An 11,717-nucleotide genomic window follows, 5' to 3' on the forward strand; every position below is an offset into this window, starting at 1 on the left:
CTGTCTTGCTCCCTTCTGATTAAGCTTAAGGGGTCCCACACGATCCAGCCAAACAGTAGTGGCCCCCCACAACATACCTCACTCAATTTCCAGCATCACTCCCAGTATGTGTTACCAACCTAGGCATAAACATCAGGACCAGAGTCCCAGGCACAGGGCATCTGGGTCAGACCGAGGTTCCCTCCGTGGATGGGGCGTTAAGCATCAGGAGTGGAATTCCATTCGCAGGGCTTCCGTGTCGGGACCGAAGTTCGAGGTGTGGGCCTGGGCATCAGGACCAGGGTTCTAGGCACCGGCGTCAACAACATGACCGGATTTCTGGTTGCTGACCAGCAGCTTCAGAGCCAGGTTCCCAGTGAGGAGCATCAGCATTGGGACCAGAGTTCTGGGGATGGGGCGCTGGCATCGGAATTGGAGTTCCGTTGTAGGGGGTCAACACCATGACCGGAGTTCCGGGCACATGGCGTCAACATTAGGACCACAGTTCATCATGTCAGTGACATGACTGGATTTCCCAGCGCTGGCTGGCAGCTCTCAGACCGGGTTCCCCAGCACCGGACAGCAGCATTGGCACCGGAGTTCCGGGGGCGGGGCGTCAGTGTTGGGACTGGATTTCGGGGGCGGGGCATCAGCGTCAGGATCAGAGTTTCAGGGGTGGGCTGGTGGCGACGGGACTGCAGTTCTAGGCCCACAGTAAGAAGTTTGTTTGTTTTTTTAAATTTTTTTTAATAATTTTAATGAACATTTACAGAGAATTTGGATTTCCATTCATTCATTGCTGCACTCCTCTACCCGTCCAGCCCTCTCCCCCTGCCCCCCAGTTTGCTCCTCTCTTTCAAAAGCAAAAGAAAGACTCCCTCCCTGGTCCACAATCTCCCTGCACCCCTCCCACCGCCCCAAGTACATTCCACGATGCAAACTTAATTGTGGACTCTTCGTGATAACCATAATACCCTATCATACATCGCTTTTAAATTATTAACTCCCTCATATGTTTCAGTGCAGTATACACAATTTATCCAGTTTTTCTCAGTCTTACCCCCACCCTGATGTCAGTCCCATTTTACAGCAGTGGCACCATGCAATATTTTTCCTTTTACGATTGAGATATCTCACTCAGCATAATGTCCTCCAGGCTCACCTATTTTGAATAATATTGCATGAGTTCCTTGTTTTTCAATGCAGCATAGTATTCCATTGTGTGAATATACCACAGCTTCTCTATCCATTCGTTTGTTGATGGGCACCTGGGTTGTTTCCAACTCCTTGCTATTGTGAACAGAGCTGTGATAAACATGGGTGTGCATATATCTGCTTGGATGTCAGTTATGATCTCTTTGGGATATATTCCCAGTAGTGGAATTGCTGGGTCAAATGGTATCTCTATTTGCAACTTTTTGAGAAAGCACCATACCGCCTTCCACAGTGGTTGCACCATTTTACACTCCCACCAACAGTGAATAAAGGTTCCAGTTTCTCCACAACCTCGCCAGCATTTGTTGCTTGCTGTTCTGTTAAATTTTGCTATTCTGACTGGGGTGAGATGGTATCTCATAGTTGTTTTACAGTAAGAAATTTTTAAGGTAGGCACTTAGTTAATTGCCTGGATATGTGGTATAGAAAATAAAAATTAGATTTTAAAGAATGGATTTTCTTCAAGCTAGTAGGTCTTTCTGATACTAAAGCAGTCACATGAATTAACCGACTATCTAAAGTTTATGAAATGGTCACTAGGATCTTGGAATAGAGTTGGTTCTGAGTTAGCAAGGCTCCAGCAGGTTTCTGAGGCTGCAAATCTTCATGGGAGGGGATGGCTCATCTTTTTTCTTCAGCAGCTAGTTTATTCGAACTGCTGACCTTTATATTAGCAGTGCAGCAGGTAACTTGTTATGCCACTAGAGCACCTTTGGTTTCTAAACAAGAGCTCATGAGCCTTTCTCTGTTTTGTGGACATGTGGAAAGGTTTATAAAGAACTCTTTGAAGATAAGATCTATTGCTGCATAAAAATGTATTATATTATTCCTCCTGGTAACTAATATGATTACTATATAAATTGGTTTGTCTTATTTTAGCAAATTGCCTTCAAGAATTTGGTACAGAGAAACCGGGAGGCAGAGCAGCAAGCCAGCCGGCCACCCCCCTCCAACTCCGTCATCCACCTCCCGTTCATCATCGTGAACACCAGCAAGAAGACCGTGATCGACTGCAGCATTTCTAATGACAAGTAGGTGGTTGACAGGAGAAAAGTGGTTCCCACCTGCCCTAGTGTTTCAGCTGTGAATTCAGTCAGAAGTGAAAAGGTGCTGTAGTCAGTTGTGTTTATAGCACTTCTGCTTAATTTGATTATGATGAACTCCTGGTTTTACAATTAACTTTCAAATTTATTCATCTCCATAATTATCTTTCTCTTTAAAGGAAAATAAGACTTTTGAGGATTGTTGTTCAGACAACCTTTTTTTAAAAAAAATTGAGATTGGAGTAAAAACTTAAAGCAAATTCACTTTCCACTCAACTGCTCATACACATAGTTTTCTAATTTTTATTACAGTATACACAGTGGAACGAAATTCTCAGTTCCTCCCTGGGATTCTCCTTTCCATTAATTCTTTTCTTTCCTCACGTTCTGCCTTCTGTATTTTATCTTTGTGTGAATACTGCTCTTTTGACCGTATGTGCTTGGTTACTATAATGAGTGAATGCCTCCTTGGTGTTATTGTCCAGCTTATAGGTCTGTCTGTTTGGCTGCGAGTGGTGCCAGGGAGTTGAGTTTTGTTCACGTTGGAAGGATCCCTAAAGGTCCTAGTCTTGGGACTTCCATTAGGTTATTGGACAAGTAAGCCCTGTCATTTTTATGTTTTTAACTTTTAGGACAACTTTCGTACTGTTGTCCTATTGTAGAGGGTGACAGGCAGCCTAGAGCTTTGATTGGAATATCTCATGTATCAGGAACACCTAGTTTCCTAGTATATTTTGCGCCCCTCTAAGTTTGTAGACCCTGACTTAGAAAGCTGCTTGAATATTTAATTTTTTCAAATTTTATTTTTGTTGTTATCCATTCACTCTAGCTTGGAAATTTTGTAAAGAAGACACCAAGTGAAAGGGAATTTAGAGGGTGGGGAATGTTAAAGGTGTGTGAGTCAGTGTGCAGCCCCACGGCGAGGGCTGGGTACGTTTAAGGTACTTGTGTAGATGTGCTTCTGGCTCTAAGTCAAGTGTGTGCACTGGCTTTCAGTCTGGGAGGCCTGGGACACTGTCTGCTCTGACAGTGAGATTTTCCTTTTCCAGGTTTGAATATCTGTTTAATTTTGACAACACGTTTGAAATCCATGATGACATAGAAGTATTAAAGCGAATGGGAATGGCTTGTGGACTAGAATCGGGAAACTGTTCAGCCGAAGACCTTAAAATTGCGAGAAGTTTGGTACCTAAAGCTCTGGAACCTTATGTGACAGGTCAGTAAAGCCGCTCGGCTGGCTATGACTGTGAGTCTTGAGCCACTCTTACTCTTCTACTCCCCCTAGAGTGATTGTGGGTTTGATTCAAGCACTTTGGTACCAGAGCAGTAAGGTGCAAAGTAAAGGAAAGTGCAGAAGGGATGTGGGGGGTAATGAAAGAGCAGGTGGTGGTAGTGGGCTCTGTGTGAGTGGACGCGGTCCTTCAGTGGCATGAAGCAGTGGTCCTGGAAGATGGCATTGCCCTCTGGGGCTTACTGTGATTTGCAAGGTCAAAGCCACATTTTGTCAGTTTCCTTATATGGTTTGTATGATGTAGATACTAAGAAAGATTTTTATCTCCTAAGTTTTGACCTAAACTTCTAAAATTTGATGGTTTTTAAGGAATATTAACAGACATGATACACTCCATCACCACCAGCAGCAAGTGAATTGGTCATGGTTATAGTAACCAAGGGAAAGGGTTGAAGAGTTATGAAATACTCTCCTGTTAGTGATGTCTTGGCTTTGGAACAGGAATGGCTACACAAGTGGAAACCATTGCTTTCTTTTTTTCCTTTAAGGTGATTTGATTTGGATCATGGGTTTTCACTGTGGTAATTTACAATGTGTTGACTATAGACGAAAATTAGAACACTTTCATGGCCAAATGAGAAAATGTGAAATGTGCTGCCTGTTTTTTTCACATTTTTCTTGTTTAAATTTGTCATATTTTAATTCTTCCTTGGGAATCATTGCACTAGATGAGACTAGAAAGCTCTTCCTTGTAATTGGAGTCTTCTAAGCCTCCAAATGAATAAATGAATATCAAATGAACAAATGAATATCTAGTCTGAATCTCACTGTTGCCTCATGAAAACCAGTTCCTTCATTGTCCAGCTCATTAAAACTCCCTCACTAGTGGACCCCAAAATAGAGTGCAGATACCTAAAAGGTATCTATGAAGTGATTCTTGGAAGCAGGGAAAAAAAGCGTGTTTATTACCTTTACCTTGTCCTTTGGTTACTTTTTTTTAACATGTTGCTGCACACTTTTTAAATTGACAACTGTGCTTAGAAACACATTTGCTGTCATTTGCGTCAATGTGTTAAATACATTTTTCATTTTATACTGATTTAGTTACAAAGTCTGTATGCATTGTTTTTCACACTGGATCTTCCCCCTTTATGATTTCTTTTTAAGTACATGTAGTAGTACTAGTAGTACTGCTGTGTTTATTTTTTTAAAAAATTGATGAAATGAACCTATTGATAAAAATGAATATACAGTGTAGTAAAGAGGTCATATTTCACCCATGCCCAGAATGGCTGGCTTGGTTCTACCATAAGCTCCAAGATGACAGGACTAGGACTTACTCACCTTTGCATAATACACGTTCAGTACACTTTGCCTAAAAGAAGCCTCTGAATCATCCCTCAATCAGAATCTTCCCCAAGTTTTCTCATTGCCATGTTGTTTTACTGTGTATAAAGCTTCGATTTCCTTAGGAAACTTAAGATGTCATTTGACTGCATATTGTGGACTTTTTTTACATCTTGTGAAGTGTGTTTTCTTTTCTCTTTTCAGAAATGGCTCAGGGATCAATCAGCGGTGTATTTGTCACATCCTCGGGTTCAACTTCAAATGGCACAAGGCTTTCTGCCAGGTGACAACAGTTTTTCAGTACCAGCATGGGTAAAGGAATCTCAGGTTGTGGCTGCTGCATAGCCTGGTACCAGGAGGGACTGAGCATAGGTCTACCTTAGGGGGTGTGGTGGTTCCGCCAGGGAAGACATTCTCAACCAGCAGTTCTGTTTTGAGACCATGACAGTTAATATGTCTAGTGCAGCACGAGTAGTACTTTACTTATCAGCATGAAGGTTCACTTGATAACGTTCCCTCAGTTGTATAATAACCTCAGTTCCTCAGCTGCTTAGAAATTGGTAAATTCTGTTGAGACAAAGTAAATTCTCAACAGTTCACTATAAGTGATTTCTTAATTTACTGCTCTCTCTCTGTTTCAGAGGTTACTTTAAAGAAAAGGGCAAGATTTATGGTATTATAACAGCTTTGTCCTGCTTTTAGAAAGCACTGTTCTTGTCTTTTTCTACTTTGTTGTCGTTGTGGTTGGTTTCTTCTCTCTGTACATTATAATAAATAGTGTTCTTTTTGTTTTTCAAATATAGCACACAATAAAGCACCTCAGAGTAGCACAGATGGCTAAGTGTTTGACCCCTAGTGGACAGGTTGGCAGTTTGAACTCCCCCACTGGCATCTAGAATTTGAAAAGTTACTATCTTGAAAATGCTATTGGTAGTTTCACCTGGCACACATGTGGTCACCATGAGTTAGAATTAACTTTTGGACAACTAAAAACAGCCAGCACATAGTAAAGTAGGGACAAAAATAAACCTACATCCTTCTGCTTCAAAATAGCCACACACGGCATAAAGGAATATTTTCTAGGGTTGCTGATTTTTTTTCCTCTTCTTTTTAAAACATAATTGAGTATAAACATAAACTCTAATTTTGTACACACTTTTTTTTCCACTTTGCATTTTATTATGTATTTTTTTAACATGCAGAGGTGGTTTTATTATTTAAATAAAAGTGTACTTAGCATTTAGCCAAGCAGTCTGACTTTGAACAGTGCGCCTTAAGAAGATATTCACAGCAGAGCAGAATGATGGGATACCTACAGTGGTAGTGTCATTAAGTGAAATTTAATTTTCATTTTGTTAATAGTCATGAAGAAATCTCTAAAAACAATGAAATAATAAAATATCACACACATGGGAGAGTGCCTTGAGGACATTATGCTAAATGAAATATCTCAGTCATAAAAGATAAATACTACATAACACCAGTTTAAAAAATAGGACAGACATGGTTAGAGAAGGAGTGGAGAAAGAATGGATGGATAATGGACACTGCATTAGAACAGAAAAGGGAAAGAGCTCTTTGAAAGGAATATATGATTAGGCATTATATGTATGATAATACATTGCAGTGTGGGCTAGGGAAGGGGGAAATGAGCAACAATGAACAAAAACATCTAGAGGCACATATATAATGTGATAACAATTCTATATGGTAATAGAAATGTTATGATAATAAATATATTTTAAAAATCTGTGTAAATTAAAAAAATAATAATCAAGAAATATAATCCTACTCTTTGTATTAAATTGTATAACACATGTTACTTTAACTTGATTTTGAATATTAATGAATTGTTAAATTTCTTAAAATGTAAGGTAAGTTTGGAAGCGTCTATAAGCCTAAATTGTAAGAGAGATAGATATATATACACACACACATATGTATGTATGTATATATGTATGTATCTTAGTGAGCCCTGATACCCTAGTAGGTAAGGAGTTGTGCTGCCAACCAAAGGCACAGGCAGTTCAAATTCACTATTCTCTGAAGACAGATGGGCATTCTCTTCCTGTGCAATTTGCAACCTCTGAAAACCCACTGGCGGGTCAGTTCTTAACCATTTCTGACTCGATGGCATTTAACAATAGCATATCTAAAGTAGAATATTCTGCAACTATTAAAAATGATGTTTTGGATATATGTTTGACATAACGGCCATAACATATGTTACCAAGTTAATAAAGCAGGTGAAGTAATGGGTCATACACAAGTAAGTGCAGACAGCTCAACACAGGGTGATGAACATGCTGGTTTTAGAGTCACTTTCTGACTTTGGAAACCCAGAGTCTTCAGGCTATAAATTCCTCATCCAAAAGCAAAACCAACACTTCACTGATTGGTTGCAAGGATTAATGAAATGATAAGTAAAGCGCTTTCTACACTGACTTGCTTATAATATGATACACTTTGGATGAGTATCAGTACTTTTTCTGTAATTATAAATCTCTTGCTGTATATGTGTACTTATGTACATTAGTGTGTAAAATGTAATCTGGTTATTATCTGAACATTCTGAGATGGAATTTGGATTTTTAAAAAAAAACACATTTCTATGTTATTGTTCCTATATATTTTGTTGAGTCACCTATGACGCATACCAGCTGTGTGAACAATGGCTCCTAACTCTTCCTTATCTTGTGCCATCTTGACCATCTCTGATACTCATGAGCCCATTGTTAAAGTCACTATATTAATGCATAGTGTTGAGGATCTTCCTTTACAAGCATGGTGTCTGTTTCCAAGAACTGGTCTCTCCTAACAACATACCCCAAGTCTGTGAGGCGGAGTTTCACCATCCTTGCCTCCAGGGAGCAACTGGTTTAACTTTCTCCAAGACAGACCTGTTTGTTCTAGAAATCTATTGGAAATTACAACACCACAACTTCTCTAAAACTACAACTCAAAAGACTAGTCTTCTGTCATCCTTAGCCATGGTCCAGCTTTCAGATGCATATATCATGTAGCTTGCAGTAGAGAAAACCATGGCTTGGATCAGGTGCACTTTGCCCTTTAGCATTCCTTGCTCTTCAGTACTCTTGGAGAGGTGCTTGACAGCAGATTTTCCCAACACAACATGTCTTTCATGATGCTGCCTATTGATTGGTGGTAAGAATTTTTGTTTTCTTGATATTGAGATATAGTCCATAGTGAAGGCTATATGTAGTCTTTGAGCTAGCAAGGTTGTGTCATCTGCATAACATAGATTGTTGCTGAGTCTTACTCTGATCTTGATGCCACATTCTTTTTCATAAAATCCAGCTCTCGAATTAATGTGGTTTTATTTATTAAGTGCTTTAACATCATCATGTGCCTGTTTTTGTTTTGTTTTATTTATTAATTTTAATGAAAGTTAACAGAGACTTAGGATTTCCAGTCATTCATTGTTGCACTTTCCCCCCTGCCCACCCCCTCCCCCAAATCACTCTCCTCCTTGAAAAGAAAAAGAAACTCATTTTTATGAATCCCTCCCCCCAAGTTCACTCCATTATGCAGCCTTCACGCTAGACTTCTGTAATGACAAGAATACCCATTCATATATCTCTTTTAAACAGATCTTTCATCTCTTTCAGTGCAATATAAATCGTTCTTCCCCTCCTTTTCTGTCTTCCCTCAACCTTAATGTCAGTCTCGTTTTACAACAGTGGCCCTATGCAATATTTGTCCTTTTGTGACTGAGGTATTTTACCAAGCATAATGTCCTCCAGGGTCATCCATTTTGCATAATATTTCATGAGTTCCTTGTTTTTTAATGCTGCATAGTATTCCATTATGTGAATATACCAGAGCTGCTCTATCCATTCATTTGTTAATGGGCACTTGGGTTGTTTCCAGCTCTTTGCTATTGCAAACAAAGCCACAATAAACATGGATGTGCATATATCTTCTTGACTGGCAGTTACAGTTTCTTTCGGTTTCTTTAAGGTATATTTCCCGTAGTGGAATTGCTGGGTCAAATGGTATTTCTATTTGCAACTTTTTTAGAAAGCACCATCCAGCCTTCCATAGTGGTTGCACCATTTTACACTCTCACCAGCCGTGAATAAGTGTTCCAGTTTTTCCACAACCTTGCCAGCTGCTGTTCTGTTTTTTTTGCTCTTCTTACTGGAGTGAGATGATATTTCATAGTTGTTTTGAATATGCCTGTTTTTTTATGAGAAACACAATAAAGCTACTATCAGTTCAGAGAAAAACCAGTTTAAATGTTATGAAGGCGCAATAATTTATTTACATGTTCTCATTTGTGTTGGACATTTTGGTGGTTTCCAAATTTAAGAAAAGAAGCAATAAGTAGCTTTGAGGGTTTTTGTTTTGTTTTAATAGTCTAGATTTCCCAGAATTTGAATTACGAAAGATATAATATTTAATAGTTTATAATACTGCATTAATTAATGGCAAGATAGAATTTGAAAATCTATGCATATGGCTTTATGTTAGTGTTTTTTACTTTGGAATTCATTGTTCATTTGTGGCCTGTGTATGCCAAACTTTTGTAGGATTATTGAGGTGTATTGCATAATTAAAGAAACTCTGTTTGCTTAATCATTTCGTACCCTTCAAAACCCACCTTTTTTAAAAAATAAAACATTTTATCATGATTGGGGTGAATGTTAACAGAGCAAATTCATTTCTCATTTGACACTTGATAGATACTTTATTTCATGACATTGGTTGCAATCCCCTCAATGTAATAGCGCTCCCACATCCTCTCTGGGGTTCCCTGTTTCCATTGGCCCATCTTTTCCTGCCCATTCCTGCCTTCTGCACTTTATTTTTGAGCAATGGCTGCCCTTCTTGGTCTTCTGTAGTTGATCTGATAATCACGTTTCTCATGGATATTGCTGTTCATTTCACAGGCCTGACTGTTGTTCTGATCACAGGTGCTCTCTGGGAGTGGGTGCCTTTCCAGTTTTGAAGGATAGCTCAAGGCCATGCCCTTGGGGCTTACACCGGTCTCTGTCAAACCAAAAAGTCTAGTCTGTTTTAGGAATTTTAGTTTTGTTCTATGTTTTTCTCTCAGTCTATCTCTGTTGTAATCCCCAGTCATAATGGTTTGTGGTGGTAGCCAGGCTGCATCTGGTTCTTCTGGGCTGAGGCACATGTTCTGGTTGTGACCAGTCAGCTCTGTGGACTGTGTATTTTCTTAGACTTTTATTTTCTTCACTCTTTGTACCTGACAGGAAGAGGCCAGTAGTTGTGTTTTACATGGCCGCTCACAGACTCTGATCTTTACTTACCAAAGTAGGATGTGTAGAACACTGTCTTTGTACCAATTAAACTAGATGTTCCTCAAGACTATAGTCTCTTGAGCCTTCACACCCATTGAGTGAGTCCTTCAGGATGTTTGATTTATACACAACAACTCCTCCAAAAGCAAGTTTGCATATCTTTGTTCTTGAATACCATAAACCTGGATATAACTTTAGTACAAGTATGCAGAAATATCTTCTGCCAAACCTGTATCCACTCACAGAACATTGTTATCACTGTTATTGAAGGATTATGTATATAATAAGTAATACTATATTGCATAAAAACATTTTGGTAACAAGTTGCCTTTTACTCTTGGTCATGTTGGGCAAAACTCCCATCTGTTTCATTATAGTTCTGACCCTTTTGTACCAGATTCTTTAGAAGAGAGTAGTTGTTTTAAAAACAGTCTCATTTCTTTTCTGGAAAATGGTTAAAGGTACACAAGTTGGAGTTGGAGAGAATATGTGGTAGGATTATGTTTGAGACCTTTCTTGTAGGTAGATACCTTAGCATCTCTTCTTGGCTGTCAGTCTATTTGAGTGTCCTATCCAGAAAACCAAACCCAAACCCACTGCAGTTGAGTTGATTCCAATTCATGATTCATGACAACCCTCTTTTGCTTTTCTAAAGCAGCACATTTAACCCCAGCCCTCCATACAACCTGCTTCAGTGCCTGCAGCCGATGAGCAAGGAGGCGGGGCAATGGTTGAATCTGTCATGGAACACTGCGAGAGACCCATGGGGACAAGTCTGCCATAAATCCAACCTGTGTATCTAAGCAGCATATCTTAATGGGAACAGACTGCCTCATCTTTCTCCCACAGAGCATCTGGTGGATTCAAACCATTAACCTTTTAGTTAACAGCTCAGCATATAACTGACTCGACCACAAGGACTGTGGATTTTTCTCTGCACCAGATTATCCCCAAAAAATGTTGAGGGTAGGTCCTGGGAACTGAGACTTAAGCACACATGTAAGAAGGACCCTGGTTTCCAAACCCTACTGTCTGGGAAGCATTGATTTTAGCATGCCCACCTGCAAGCCAGCCAGCCATCCTGTTACCCCCTCAGAAAATAAAGAACATATAAGCAAAAGATCTGCTTACAAAGAAGTATTCATGTCTTTCCAGTCTTATGCTCTTTCACATATTCTTTCTGATACAATGATCATAATTGGGACGCAGGAAAAGACAAAATTATTGTGACCTCATTAACATTACTGTCCTTTGAGTTGTTAGATGTTTAAGAAAAGGACTAGAGAGGAAAAGGAGGGAAGAAGAAGAAAGCGAGTAGTAATAAGTATGGAGGCTCTGTGTTGTATATATTAAATTTTTTTTTCATATCTGTGTATATAATTGAAGAGAAGAAATACCCAAACCTGAAATCATAAACCTTCAAGTTTAGGCTTTTAGGTAAGGCCTTGCACTGATACAGGACTTGGGCTATGGCCCTCTTCTGACTGATGCTTCTTCTTCCAGTGACTTGACCAACGGGGCTGATGGGATGCTGGCCACGAGCTCCAATGGTTCTCAGTACAGCGGCTCCAGGGTGGAGACTCCAGTGTCTTACGTCGGGGAAGATGATGACGACGA

General features: G+C 39.6%; 1 protein-coding gene across 1 annotated transcript in view; it reads left to right on the forward strand.

Moving 5' to 3' along the window:
• TFDP1 (transcription factor Dp-1) overlaps positions 1-11,715 on the forward strand; it is a gene marked incomplete at its 3' end in the record, with an annotated part of 75,784 nt that extends 64,069 nt beyond the window's left edge. The window contains exons 8-11 of the mRNA XM_006883960.1: positions 2,074-2,225; positions 3,287-3,453; positions 5,020-5,098; positions 11,604-11,715. Of these exons, the coding sequence (XP_006884022.1) occupies positions 2,074-2,225; positions 3,287-3,453; positions 5,020-5,098; positions 11,604-11,715 (510 nt within the window). The remainder of the gene's footprint in view (positions 1-2,073; positions 2,226-3,286; positions 3,454-5,019; positions 5,099-11,603) is intronic.
• Between the last annotated feature and the right edge of the window lie 2 nt (positions 11,716-11,717).

Source organism: Elephantulus edwardii, unplaced genomic scaffold, assembly GCF_000299155.1.
Source record: "Elephantulus edwardii isolate Elephantulus edwardi_28Jun2011 unplaced genomic scaffold, EleEdw1.0 scaffold00030, whole genome shotgun sequence".
NCBI classification, from domain to species: Eukaryota; Metazoa; Chordata; class Mammalia; order Macroscelidea; family Macroscelididae; genus Elephantulus; species Elephantulus edwardii.